Source organism: Zea mays, chromosome 6, assembly GCF_902167145.1.
Source record: "Zea mays cultivar B73 chromosome 6, Zm-B73-REFERENCE-NAM-5.0, whole genome shotgun sequence".
Classification (NCBI taxonomy): Eukaryota; Viridiplantae; Streptophyta; class Magnoliopsida; order Poales; family Poaceae; genus Zea; species Zea mays.
In genome coordinates this window covers 140659077-140673917 of record NC_050101.1, presented here as the reverse complement: position 1 = coordinate 140673917, position 14841 = coordinate 140659077, and the positions used below count along the sequence as shown (strand labels likewise).

The 14841-nt window shown below is 43.7% G+C and overlaps 2 protein-coding genes and 1 non-coding gene across 3 annotated transcripts; 2 read left to right on the top strand and 1 right to left on the bottom strand.

The window, feature by feature from the left end:
* Positions 1-1979: 1979 nt before the first annotated feature.
* Positions 1980-4210, top strand: LOC100281904 (stem 28 kDa glycoprotein). The gene is made up of 3 exons (NM_001369715.1): positions 1980-2449; positions 3568-3777; positions 3891-4210. The coding sequence occupies exons 1-3, from the start codon at positions 2016-2018 to the stop codon at positions 4063-4065; spliced, it is 819 nt and encodes a 272-aa protein (NP_001356644.1). The 5' UTR covers positions 1980-2015; the 3' UTR covers positions 4066-4210.
* Positions 4211-6774: 2564 nt separating this feature from the next.
* Positions 6775-11000, bottom strand: LOC100284565 (uncharacterized). Its single transcript, NM_001370657.1, has 2 exons — positions 10372-11000; positions 6775-7369 (listed from the first exon to the last, which is right to left on the bottom strand). The coding sequence occupies exons 1-2, from the start codon at positions 10866-10868 to the stop codon at positions 6985-6987; spliced, it is 882 nt and encodes a 293-aa protein (NP_001357586.1). The 5' UTR covers positions 10869-11000; the 3' UTR covers positions 6775-6984.
* On the top strand, positions 9425-9612 carry LOC111589696 (U2 spliceosomal RNA). Its single transcript, XR_004850939.1, has one exon. It is a non-coding gene; the product is annotated as a U2 spliceosomal RNA (small nuclear RNA).
* Positions 11001-14841: the final 3841 nt, after the last annotated feature.

Here is a 14841-nt window from a genome sequence, read left to right as displayed (position 1 = left end):
ACTTGCTAACATATTTTCTACCTGATTAGAGATGTGCTGAAATAGACCCTGCCTGTCCGTTCCAAAACTAAGTTATTGAGGGGAGAAGGTTTTGATTTTCTAACTTGTCTTGCATTGTTTTTGTTGCCATGTATCAATTAAAAACAAGTGACCAATATTGGCGCCCACCTCCGGTGATCTCACGACCACAACAAGCTATGCTACGCCGAAGAGTATGGCGAGCCACCAAGCTTTGTCATGAAAATTAGAGAAGCTTGTGCTCCCTATCACTAGGGGCTCGAGCTTTGAACCTAGCAACAAGAAACAAATAAAAGAAGCCCAAAGAAGGGTACAACATGTGGGTGTCCAAGGACCCTACATCAAAACCAAGTGGTCTCACATCCCAATCACATTCTCTCAAGAGGATCTTTATCTTAGGATTACCTGTACAGAGATTCCATGGTAATCTCATGTGTTGTAAAGGGCTTCATCATCTACATTGTTCTGGTTGACACAGACAGCACAATAGACAACATATTTGTGAAGGCTTTCAAGCAAATGCATGAGCCAGACGATAAGATTCAAGACTCAACCTTTCCACTCTGTGGCTTCGAAGGACAGCAGGTGATGGCTCTTGTAAAGTTGGCTATGCCTATCACCTTCGACTATGTCAATAACACAAGGATAGAAGAGTTTCTATTTGAAATAGATAACATGGAATTACCATACAATGCAATCATTAGAAGAGGGACGCTAAATATCTCCCATCCAGTCGTACATTCAACTTATCTCTGTATGAAGATACCAAGTAACCAATGAGTCATTTCAGTATATGGCAGTCAATAGGCCGCGAGAAGGGCAGAAGGTACCCTACAGGAGCCCAAAATTGTGTACAACATATATAGACGAAGCTGAAGTGCAAGCTCAAAAGTCAGAAAAGCAAGTTAAAGGAAAGCCTCTTCGCTAGATCAGTCGAAGTCAGTCCTCCTTTATGAAGATGTCGCAGATCAAACGGTTCTTCGGTAGTCAGTTGTCTTCAGAGCAAGAATCTGATCTCAAGAGTTTCTTGTTTAAAAAAAAGGATGTTTTTTTGCCTCGTCAGCAAATGACCTGTGTGGAGTTGACAAAAGTATAATAGAGCACTCTCTAAATGTTGATCCAAGCAGCAAGCCGTGGAAGCAAAAGCTAGGCGCCACATACGAAGTGGACCTGATCTCCTTAGCACCTGAGTGACCAGAATCATCCAACTCTATGGCCGTGGTGAACCCTATCGGTTTCTAACTCGACGTTCATCGATGCGCACCGCCCAAAGTGCCTAACCCCGCATGCAAGAGAAGGACCAAAGGGTAGTCTAAACGAAGGCTGGAGAACATGTCTTTTTTTTTTATCGAAAGAATAAAAGTGACTGGGAGTCTGGGACAGCGTATTTAGTTGCAATGGTTGTCGCATGACCTGCATATTTTCCTCAAGGAACGGTTTTTTTTTTGCTAGTATAGAGGAAGGCGATGGTTCACAAAGCAGTGGCCACGAAAAAAGTATAGAAGGGGGCCGGTGGCATCAATTAAAATCGTCGGTTTACCACGTGCAAATGATGTTCCGTAGATTTAAAAAACTATAAGCTACATATGTAAAAGTATGGTTTATATTAAAAAAAGGCATTCTGACTGGATCTTCTGGAGCAAAAGAAGGCGCAGACCAAGGTTTTGAACTTTTGACAACTCCATATGCCTTTTAAAAAAGTATGAGCAGGTTTTGCTGCATCCAAAACATGCATGTACTTTTAGAAAACTGTAGTATTTTGTCCAGTCCTCTAAAACATTTTTGCTTCGGGCTAAAAGGAGTGGCAGTTGAGCCTCCACGCCCCTGCGTGCGCACACCACGTCAACTGGGACGCTTGGGTCGTCCCGGCCGGTCACGTCTACAGCAATTCTATCAGGCGCGCGAAGAAGCACGCACTATTTAACGCACTGGACAGTGGACACACAAGAAGGCAAGAGGAAGAAAAAACGAGCTCTTTTGCACTACGTCCATAGTGCATGATACCGATGATGGCGAAGAAGCACCTTGCCGCTGTCGTCCTCGCCATCCTGCTGGCTCTCGCGGCTGGCGCCACCGGCATGCGCGCGTCCGAGATCGACGACGGCATGCCGCTGATCCACATGCTGCGCCCGCTGCTGCATTCTGGCGGCGACCTCGGCCGGCGCGGCCGCGTGCCGTGCGACAGCTGGCGGTTCGCTGTGGAGACCAACACCCTCCGCGACTGGGACACTGTCCCAGCCCGCTGCGAGAAGTACGTCGGCAACTACATGCTCGGCGGGCACTACCGCAGCGACTCCCGAGCCGTCGCCAACGAGGCCATCGCCTACGCCGAGGGCCTCAACCTCACCGGCCAAGGCAAGGAGGTCTGGGTGTTCGACGTCGATGAGACGACGCTCTCCAACCTCCCCTACTATGCTAAGCATGGCTTCGGGTATATATATGTTGCATTAAAATATACACTTATATATGTTATTCCTTCCAATACGTTTTGAAATAATTAAACTATATATTACAACTGAACATATGCTATTTTAATTATTTTGTATGAATATGAGTCGTGAGTATATTAAGTCATTGAACGGGATAGTAAACCAGTAAACTAAGGTCTTGTTCGGTTATTCCAATCACACATAGATTGAATGAGATTAGAAAAAAATAAGAAGACGTTTGACTTGGGATTAAAACCCACCCAATTTCACTCTATCTACATGGATTGAGAGCTAACCGAACAAGCTTTAAGGACTTATTCAATTATTTTCATTACACATAAATTGTATGAGATTAGAAAAAATTAAGAAGAAGTTTAATTTGCTTGGGATTTAAACACATGCAATCTCACTTAATCCACATGGATTAAGAGCTAATAACACACCATATATAGTTTCTAGTTCATCGCATACTAATACACACTTGGTAAAAAAGAAAAGAGTAGTGGATAACGGACGCGGTTGGTGGAAAAAAGTGATGGATTGAGAGATGTCAAAAACACTAATTAGAGAATCTTTTAATATTAGCCCAAATCGTGATTGGTGATCGAAAACATGGATGTTGGACTTCTTCTAGAAGTGAAGGAACAAGAAAATTAACCTATTCTATATTATTTATCAGTATATAGATATTACTGATTATAACCTACTTTTATATTCGTTATCAGTATAGATTTATAGATTATATATAAATATAGATCTAGCTATAGATAGATATAGATAAAAATCTAAAATAAATATAGATATATGTACACACATATATTGATGTACCAATACTCACTATCTTTAAGTTGTACGTCGTTTTATTTTTTTTCTAGCCACATATTTGTGCTTATGTACCTAAATAAGTAAATATACGATATATCTAAATATAGTAGTAGTAGTAATAATAATAATAATAATAATAATAATAATAATAATAATAATAATAATAATAATAATAATAATAATAATAATAATAAACTTGTATATATAAAATTCCAAATAACTTCAAAGTTGAAAGGATGGAAGTACAAAATTATGATCTGCACATACCACACACTAACGACAGTGAGCGACGCAGGGTTGAGCCATACAACTGGTCGACGTTCGGCGCGTACGTGAAGGAGGCGAACGCGCCGGTGCTGCCGGAGACGCAGCGGCTGTACAAGAGGCTGCAGGCGCTGGGCATCAAGCCGGTGATCCTGACTGGGCGACGCGAGGACAAGCGGGAGGCCACGGCTAACAACCTCGCCGCGGCGGGCTACACCGGCTACTTGAAGCTGCTGCTCAAGTACGTTAGTCGTTCTATATACTATACTACACGCCCGTACGTACGTACGTGGCGATTCGATCGACCTGACGACTTCGATCGTACGTTGCGTGTATATATATATATATATGCAGGCCTCAGAACGTCAAGGTGAGTTCGATTGAGTTCAAGTCCGGCGAGCGGAAGAAGCTGCAGGACGCCGGGTACGTCATCGTCGGCAACATCGGCGACCAGTGGACTGACCTCCTCGGCGAGCCGGAGGGCGGCCGCACGTTCAAGCTGCCCGACCCCATGTACTACATCGGCTAGCTGCTATCTGCTTTCTACTCGATCGATCGGGCGCGGGAGCGAGTGAACAGCAGCAAATAAACGTCGTCTCAATAATTAATAACGTTGTCGTTCCTTCATCACTGATTCAGCGTACCAAATAAAACAGCCTCATAATTATACAGCACGTATGAATATTTTACGGTGTAACGTATGCTTCATTGCTTTGGCACTATATATGGTTTACAATCCAAATGGCGTAATAATAGTTCACGCCCAATATCATCTGAGCTGCTTAACCACCAAGGTGTACAAATTGTTAGATCTATGTGTTTGATCTAATTGAGAAATTCAATTAAATCCTAAAAAACCACAAAAGCCCATATATACAAGGGAGATAGCTATCCGACCGTGACCTTTATCGGATCACGATCAGATCGGATCGCGAGCTTATCGGTTCGTGGACGTGGCCCTATATAAAGTGTCTGACAACCCTTGCCAGACACCATCCCAATCCAACCTGAGTTAGGTTTTCGCTTCTGGTCACAGTTGCGTCGTCATCGTAGTTCTCGTCACCCCAAGCGCCGACGTGCATCTGCGATTGAGAGAGCTTCGGAACGCGTCGCCTTTGAGATCTTGCACCGGGAGAGGGCGAATAAGGTTTTTGGGAAGCGGCTTAACGCGACTGCCTGTGACCTTCTCGTCGATCTCATCAATGACACCATCCCTTCTCGTTGATCTCGTCAACGACATCATCCTCAACCTTGCCGCTTCGATGTCATCGATCCTGCTGCTTCGACACTATCGACCCTGCTGCTTCGACCCACGTCGTCTAGCAGTATGTATAATTAGTACGCATCATCTGATTTGACATCATAATTCAGTTCATCTGTTATGGTAGAGGTGTGCTGCATTTTTTAATTATGCTTTTAGGTAACATGTTTTGTCAGTTGTTGTAGAACATATACCTAAACTATTTATTGTTGGCCATGATTTATATTCAGAATTTAATATAAAAAATATCTAATTCCTCAATAATCCAAAAATCTTATTGTAGACAATTTTCTCATTCAACTAGCTAGTTTGCGGACGCACTGAAGCCAGAAAATTAAATGGTATGCATTTTATGAGGTGGCAAGTCAAGGCCACGCTCTGGCTTACTGATATGAATGTGTTCCATGTTAGTAAAGGCAAACCTGAGGGCGGACTGACTCCTGAAGAGAAGAAAAAGTACAATGAGGTCTATACTATCTTTATAGGAGCAGTTCTTAACGTCCTTGTTGATCGTCTGGTTGATGCGAATATGCAACACACTGACAGGAAGGAGTTGTGGGATGCACTTACTACTAAGTATGGTGCATCGGATGCTTGCAATGACATATATGTCATGGAGAGCTTTCATGATTATAAGATGGTTGATAATCGCTCTATTATTGAGCAAGCTCATGAAATTCAGTGTAATGCCAAGGAGATCGACCACCTTAAGATTGTCCTTCGTGACCGATTTGTGGCTGGGTGCATTATTGCAAAGTTGCCTTCTGTATCGAGGAACTTCGCATCTCTGAAACATAAAAGACAGGAGATATAAGTTGAAAATATGATAGCATCTCTGGATGTTGAGGAGAAAGCTCGAGCTAAAGACACGAGTTCAAACGGAGGCGAGGGCCACTCCAGTGCTAACATGGTTCAGAAGAACCACAACAAGAGTAAAGGGAAGACAAAATCTAACAAGCACAACAAAACTACCAACTTCAAGAAGAAGAAGAAGAAGAAGGATGAAGTGACTCGTTTCGCGTGTGGTGAGACGGGTCATTTCGCCAAGGACCACCCTGATCGAGCGGATCGCCTTGGCAAAAAGGATAATGTCAACATAGTGATCGCTAGCAATGAGGAAGACAAAGGGTATGGTAATCTACCTTTCATCTTCTCAGTATTTCAATCGCTTAGTTGGTGACTTGATACTGGTGCTAATGTTCATGTGTGTTCTGACATTAATGTGTTCTCTTCTTATCATGTTGCCCAGGATTCCTCCGTCCTAATGGGGAATGAGTCACATGCTTCTGTTCATGGCATTGGCACGGTGGATCTGAAGTTTACTTCAAGAAAGATCATGCAGTTGAAGAACGTGCATCATGTCTCTTTTATGCACAATAATCTCATTAGCGGAACCCTAGCGGTAGGATTTTTACATCCGATGTGGTTCAGATAGAAAACCGCATGTGATGTCCCAGGCTATTCGGACCGCATGTGATGTATTCGTATTACAAGCGGTCCGAAATAAAAAACATTTGTGGTGCTCGAATCGTATCACAAACAACCCGTAATAAGAAAATCGCCTGTGATGCGTGATTCGTGTCACAAGCGGTTCTCAAATAGACCTGATTGTGATTTGATTACCATACTAATATTTTGGGCCCCATTCGCCGTTACAAAAAAGATCTACAATTTACGCTAAAATTTGTACTCGTTTACACTGTTTTGTTTCATATTTTATGCTGAAATCTGCTCGACCTAGAACCCGTGCGCGATTTTCATGCCGTAATTTCGGACCTCATTCGCCGTTACGAAACAGATCTACAATTTACGGTAACATTTGTACACATTTATGTTGTTTGTTTCACGTTTTACGTTGAAATCTGCTCAAACCCGAATTCGCTTACTGTCGGACGCGCGCAGGTATACGTGGCTGGAGCTTCCCGGTACTAATCCATTATATATATATAAGACTTTGAATAACATAAACCATCGTGGTTTTCATGAGCAATTATTTATTGAGAAGTCGACAGCTCTCCACCGAGTCGGCCTTATTTCCACTCAGCTCAGGGAATTAACCTTAGGAATTAATGATGATAAGAAGTGAGGGGTAACAAACAAAGAGTAGTTGAGCACAGGCACTGGAGCCGGGTGACGGGTTGATGGATGGGCTGATGGAGAGCCGCGCCGCGCCGTTGGCATCGCTGCTTAGCCAATGTAGTAGAGGGGGTCAGGCAGCTTGAAGGTGCGCGCGCCCTCCGGCGCGCCGAGGATGTCGCTCCACTGGTCGCCGATGTTGCCGACGATGACGTACCCGGCGTCCTGGAGCTTCTGGCGCTCGCCGGACTTGTAGGCGATGGCGGTGGCCTTGAGGCCGACGGGCTTGAGCAGCAGCGTCATCCAGCCGGAGTACCCCTGGCGGCGGAGGTTGGTGACGGTGATGGCCCTCTGGTCCTCGGTGCGGCCCGTCAGGAACACCGGCTTGATGCCCAGCGAGACGAGCTTCTTGAACAGCCGCTGCGTCTCCGGGAGCACCGGCGCGCTCCCCTCCAGCACGTACTCGTTGAAGCTCGTCGCGTTGTATAGCTTAGTGCTAGGCGATAACAACGAAACAAAGGGACAATTAGTTAGCTAAGAGCTCAAGTATTTTCTTTGGACCACTCGTTAGACGAACTTTACTTCATTTGCCTTATACACAGAAAGCGTAAACTGCTATTTGCACTTCCATTATGCCATTATAATCAAAATCTTTGTCGGAAACGATTTTAGGCCCTGTTTGGGAGCATGTAATCCGACGGCACATTGTGGTGTTTGAGCTGGAGTGGAAGAACGCCAAATGCTGTCGTGGGCAATCCAGACGGTGTGGTGGGATTATTTGCTTGGATGAGATATACCGCCACCACTAAAAAAAGCGGTCTTAAACAGAGCCTCCGATTTCCAAATAAAAGGGAGCACGCGCGTGGATGGGCAGTAGTCAACCTTTCGGATATGACGCTGTCGGCTTCGAGAAAGTGATAAGATTTCTGTAGCCAACAAGCGTTGGCCAAGCGGACCAGTAAAATGCCTACTGTACCCTGTCCCTGCGCGTGGTCCTACTCTGATCTGGCATAATCTCATCCACGTCTCTGTCTGAAATTGTTTTTTTTTTCGGCATGGCATGCATTGTCCAGCACCATCTGTGTCCCTTCCTTTGAGGTAGAGACTAGAGGACACAGAGAAAGGACAACTCTCTCTATATATATACAGCACTGAATAGTTAATCAGATTAAATCACCACCACAACTATAATCATAACTAGATCCACCAAACAAATTACACCTACAGATAATACACTTAAAACCAACAGTTTAGATCGCCTCTCACTCTCCCCCCTCACATAAATGCAATGGTCAATCTATACCATTATATAATGAATTAATTGTATAGATACCACTCAACTTTTTACAAAATTGGACGGCTAGTTCATTTTGACGCCATGAAATGGCATGAAAACAAAATAGTTTTCAAATTTTTTTTAAATTTTTTTTGAGTGACATGTTTCCAATTGACTCTTATATATAATCCACCAGTTTAAAATTTCGCAACACCCACCCAACCAAATCACCCCACACTCATAACCTCAACTAAATTCACCAAACAAATTGCACTCATATTCACACACACCATCCAAACCAACAGTTTGTATCGCTGGATCATCCCTCTCCTCCATCGTAACCCCGCCACCCCCAGCCTCCCCCTCCCAGTGTCCCCCCCCCGCCTTACTTACGACGCTGTTGCCGTTAATCCCTCCCCTCATGCCGCCACCGCAGCTATCAACCCCTCACCTCCCCTGGATCGTATCGATAGCACGGTCTATAAGCAAGTATTATTTGAATTATCCTTTCACCCTCATCACTCTCGCGCCCCTCCCCCTACCTCAGTGACCTCGACACCCACTCCCTCCCCCCCCCCCCCACTCGCGCCGTAGCCACCAGCCCCTCCCTCGCACCGGCCCCTCCCCCTCTCTCTCCCTCGCACCGCCGCCGCCTCCTCCTCTCCATCCCCCTCACTCGTGCTGCCACTGCCCCTGCGGGACCTAGCCACCACCTCCCTCTCACTCCAGCCGCTCTCGTCGTCGGTCCCTCCTCTTCCTCCCCGAGACCGTAGCGTTAGCAACGATAATTAGGCTATTATATATAATACCACAAAGACGCACTATAAAGATGGCATCGTTTGTTGATTTGTATAAAATTTTAAACTGCTTACACTATAAAACAGACAGATCGAGGAGCTAGTGTTGAAAAGCAAGTAGGTTCAAAAATAATGTTGGTCGCCAAATAACAATATGTTTGATTTTGTATAGATCTCATTTTAAATTGGACTTTTATTAGCGGATTTCTTCATATATCTCTACTACTTTAAAAAAGCAGTTTCGTGTGTCGTGCGTCATGTGCGAAATGTGTAGGTCTATGTCTCTCCATCGCTTCTCGTTTAATAATGGGCCTAATTGGTTGTTACATCACAGATGGGCCATAAGAAATCACTCAAGTCTAACACGACTCAAAGCCACACGCAACATAGTTCTTCCACATAGTACCACTTGGATAAGTAAAAGAGGACGAGCGATAAAACTAGCTATAAAAAAAGGGTCCGGACTCATTTTTAACTAATATCTTTCTCTGTCTTTTGATTAAGATAAAGTGTAATATTTGTTCTTGTCAGTTTAATATCTAATATGTGGACCATATGTTCACTTTAGTATTAAATTTATTTTTTTATTTATAAATATCAAAAATATGATTGTGTCATCATAGCACACGGATATTGAATATGTCCTAAAAAACATGCATGCCTACTATATGTATTTGCTTGCGGCAGATATAACCCATCGTCGGTAAAATTATATATTATTCTTGGACTACCAGCTGTTTAGTTCAAACAGTAGTAAAAGTTGGAGCATATCTACGAACGGTCAGTTTGTATAGAGAACCCAACAAAAAAAAATATTTCTTTTCCACTAGACACTGTTGTTTGTTAAACCCCAAAAAACATTACTGCACAATACCGTCTACTTTTTTTTAGATCGTCAGAGCATCTCTTACAATATCTTAAATCAGGGCCCTATCTTAAAATATAGGGTTATCAATTCATAGAAAACAGTTGTAGTGCTATATTTTATAACTTTTTATCAAAAACATATATAGGGCATTGCAATGAATTGATCCAAATATACTACACCCCAAGCTAGCTAGTGCCCTATCATTCTTTTCTAAATCATTCTCAACATTTTATTTATTAATACTGTAGTTTACTTACTAAAATACATGGTTTAGGGTTTAATTGTTGGAACGCAATTTATTTTTAGTGCTCTAAACACTTAAAATTATGTAGTATTTAAATTTTGAAGTCACGTTGTTGGAATGTTGTCAGCGAATAAAAGTAGGTAGCGCTAAAGAAAACCGTTTCAGTGAGCTCCGTTGCGTACTGTTGTGCTATAGGAAAACTATATATATTGTGGCATTAGATCAGTCTAGTTCGTTCATTCTTATAGCTTATTTCCATATCACTTGGGACGTGCCGTTAATTGATTATATATTAAAGAAGGTACGTACGTACCCGAAGCCGTGGGTGGCATAGTAGGGGAGATTGGAGAGGGACGTCTCGTCGATATCGAAGACCCAGACCTCCTTGCCGTTGCCGCCCAGCTTGAGGCCCTCGGCGTAGGCGATGGCCTCGTCGATGACGACGCGGGAGTCCCGGCGGTAGTGGCCGCCGAGCATGTAGTGGCCGACGTAGCGCTCGCAGCTGGCCGGCACCGTCGTCCAATCGCGCTTGTTGTACGTCTCCACGGCCAGGCGCCAGCTGTCGCACGGCACGCCGGCGCGCCGGCCCAGGTCCCCCGCGGAGCCCAGCAGCGGCCGCAGCGCGTGGATCAGCGGCGCAGCCGCCGATACGACGTAGTCCTCCTGGAGGCGCTCCTTCGCCACCTCGACGGGCGACCGCGCCGTCGGCATCCGGAGGCGGCTCATCAGCGGCCCCCACGCGCTGCCGCCGCTGGAGCTGCCGGCCACGAGGACCATGAGAAGGACGAGCTTGGCCGTGGCCATCGCCATTGTTGCGCTAGCCACGCAATCCGCGTGCTTTGCTCTAGCCTGCCTCTAGTCCTCTACTACCCTGGGACTGGGACTGGGACTGGGACTGGGAGCTTGCACTGGATGACACTCACTCAGTCAGTGCACTGTTTTGCCATTCACAGGCGTGGTCGGGTGAGCTTTATTAATAGAGCGTGCGTGTTTGTCGCGGTAGTATTGAGGGCCCACATGTCATTAGCCCAGCACGCGGACCACGTGGTGTATGGTGAGTTGGTGACTGACGTTGAGGGCAGGTTTGGACGTGCGCGATTGGACGGACGAATGGACGTGCGAGGCCGCCGTGTACCCGTACCCATTATCCGTGACATGCAACAACAACAACAACAAAAAGTCCAACGGTATATACAATTGGTGTCTTGATTTGTGTCTTCGAGTGTATTTAGGGGGTAAGTATAAAAAAACTAAGACATGTATCTTAATAAAGACACAATATCTTAGCTCTATGTTCGAGATAAAAAACTAGCTGATTGGTCACTTTAATTTCTTGAATGCTCTGATTGTTACAGTGAATATGGTAAGACACATGTTTTAGACATGCCCTATGCCCACTGTATTATGTTGTGTTTTAGTTGTGTCTTATACTTGTAGTACCGTGCAACAGTGTCTAGGTTGTACATGCCCTAATAATGCAAGGCTACTATCTGCCTTCGCACGCCCACCGAGAAGACACTGACTTTGCCTTTGTGTTTTACTATAATAACAACACATCAGAGAGAGAGAGATCACGTACGTTCGCTGATACACACATGATATCTCTATGAATGAGACCAGGGTTGAATATAATGTCTTAGCCTTCATTAATTATTAATTGGAGTGCCCACGAGCACGACCACGAGGGAAATATAGGAACACAAGAAGTGGACAGGTATCCAAATTTGTCATCTAAAATGCTTTTTGTTATTGGTGCAATGTTTGATGTTCATTTCCAGTTAGTAGTTAGTTGATTATTGATCAACTCGGCTACTATATTAATTCATGATGGGATATATAGACGATGAAAAACCAGTTTTACTTTCGCGACGAGCTCGCCTCCTTGCCACTTTCCCTTCTTGAATTTTACGGCATCAATTATTCTCTTGACTGCTGCAATCTAGTTCGCCATCTATCTATTCTATTCTATGTGTATATATATATATATTAATAGCGGGAGCAAATCTGAGCTTTTAGAGTATCCACGTCTTCCTCTTATTTTTCAGCCATCAGATCACAATTGAACGGCCACCGACCGGATCCTAGCCCGTCGTGTAGCGTCCATCGGCCCGACGTCTATCCAAACACGCGAATATTCTATAGAAATTACATGCCAGCGGCATCTGCATCCTCTCTCTTCTCCTCAGCACACCGGACGATGTCGCAGTCCATGGCGCTGTCCGTGCCCCCCGGCCCCCAGGGCCTACTGCCCCTGTCGGCATCCTCGCTCGCTCCGCCCGCATGGGTAGACGACCTCCTTGCACTCACGCTCGCTGAGGGGCAGGGGCACTCGCCGGCTCCAGCGAGGGCTATGCCGTCGCCATCCACCTCGACGCCGGTGTCGCGCTCCTCGACACCTGCAACGCCATCGTCGCGCGCCTCCACCGCCTTCACAGGCGCAGCCTCCTCGCGTGCCTCGCGCGGTCATCTCATTTGCCGGTAGGAATCACAAGTCTGTAACCAAATTTATGTGTGCGAGCATGCCTCGTCGTCTTCATCATTCATCTCTTCTGCGGTTCTGCCCAATACGTGCTCAGACTTGGAACCAGGCTAGACATTCTTCCCCTCTTTCTTATTCGTACTCAACACACTTAATACTGAGCATATTAGGTTGATCCCAACAATTCCTCCTCTCCATATTAGGCCTTATCTAATCTTCTAATTTAAAGGGTCCCGTTTCGTCACAAATGCAGTCTCACAACGTGCTCAACCACAAGATCACATCTACTGCCTGACTGCCACATAATTTAGTTTTTCTTATGCTGAGAACGTATAACCGATGCACAAAAAAATACATGTGGATTATATATACATATACCGCATAACAATTATGCATACTCCAAACTGCTCCCTCGGCCCTAAAAAGGATGGATCTACAGAGCAGTGTTGAGGCAAGCGATTTGAAGTCGGACTAAGTCTGCATGGAGGAAAAGTATCATTTATCTTTATCAATGTATGTATATTCGATCGTCGTCCTCATTTCACTTTCAACTCTGTTCATATAAGGCCTGATCTAATTTAAAGTCTTCCCTTTGTTACAAATACAGCTCCCTACATTTACAAATATATGACGTCTAACTTTGACCACTTGTCTTATTTATTTTTTAGAAATTTTACTAATTTTTACTGCAATTTGGTTTAGTATATAGTATCTAACCATGATAATTGATGATTGTCTATCACATAGTATGTTCAGGATTTTTTTTAAACTGCAACATAAAAGCAAAGCACACACAAAAAAATCCCTATAGAATATATACACCAGCGTATCACAAATGTGTATATCACAACCGGTTGCACATGCATGGTGTGTTGTGCATATGGTCACTTTATAGATTTTCCCCAAATTTTGTTTACAGATATATGTATGCACTTAGTAACCTGTTCTGTAATTGATTCTGCAGGCAAGGTCATGGCGCTGGAAAAGGAGATATTCAGATATAGTCCAGTTGCCTACACATAAATACTTTGAACAAACCAGGTAAATGACATTTGCTGCTTAAAAAATATTGGATCAATCTCCTATAGTTTAAATGCATCGCTCTTCTGTACATACTCATATTATCTGCCTACATGAAAAAGATACCATTTATTATACTTACACCTACCGTACTAACTAGCACAGTGGCACTAGGTCTGTCATAAAACAGGCTTTGGAGTATGCCTCATCAGATTGAAACTGTTAAGAATTCGCCTTGAAGTCTTACCATCAAAGTTCAAAGCTACTATACTCTCAGAAGCACTATGCCATAATTCACAATGCTTTTGAAAGATATTATGCCTTCGTATTCACGTGCAGGTTGAGTATAATCAACACATTTAATTGATTCCGCATACAGGTCATCACGCTGGATAAACGTACCTCCAATTTGGTCAATTATCGTAATAACCCTGCACCCCTACTCCCCCTCTGTTTATTGTTTGCTTACGACCAGTATTTGGTTGCTTCAAGAAATTTGTATATTCCTACTAATCCGCTCTCATGTACGTGGTTGCATATATTCACTGCATACTTTCTTTCAATGCTAAATATTTTGTAGCAACTAAAAACAAAATTCTATTGATTCAGCTAGCTGAAACGAGGACCATTGTGAGATAATATCTATGCTACTCATGATACTACATTTGTAAACTGTAAGGTTCTACTACTGCAAATAATTGCATATTTAGATAATTCTGTCACTACTACTTATATAATCCCATATATACTAATATCCGTATATGATGTTTCTATATATCTACAACAACACTTCTTTACTGTGTAAACGCATCAAGCTAACTGTGTAACACAAATGTACCGGTCACAGACTCGCGCAGAGCGCGAGCAAATTACTAATCTATTAGATGCTGGCCCAACGACGTAGCGAGGACGGGGGTGTTGAACGTGAATTTTGTAAATCTATTGGTGCAGGACTGAAGAGGATACACGGCCTATCTGCTAGAAAAAAAGAAACGAGTCATTAATAGGAGTATAATGAAGCACGAGCAATTAGGAGTCTGCAAGCAAAATGTGCATTAGATCATCACCACAAGCCATAGAGATTAGGTCTGTTGAAGATTTTTCCTATTGTTTAGACTAAGTCTATTCCTATTATTTAGGCTAAAATAGTTCCTATTGTTTAGATTAGATTGGTTTTTATCTTCAGTTAGAGCAGGCATATATAAACATATTGTACGCTACAGGAAGGCCAGAGAAAAAAGGGAAAATCCTTGTTATCGTTTGTTTCATCTGTCATCTACCATT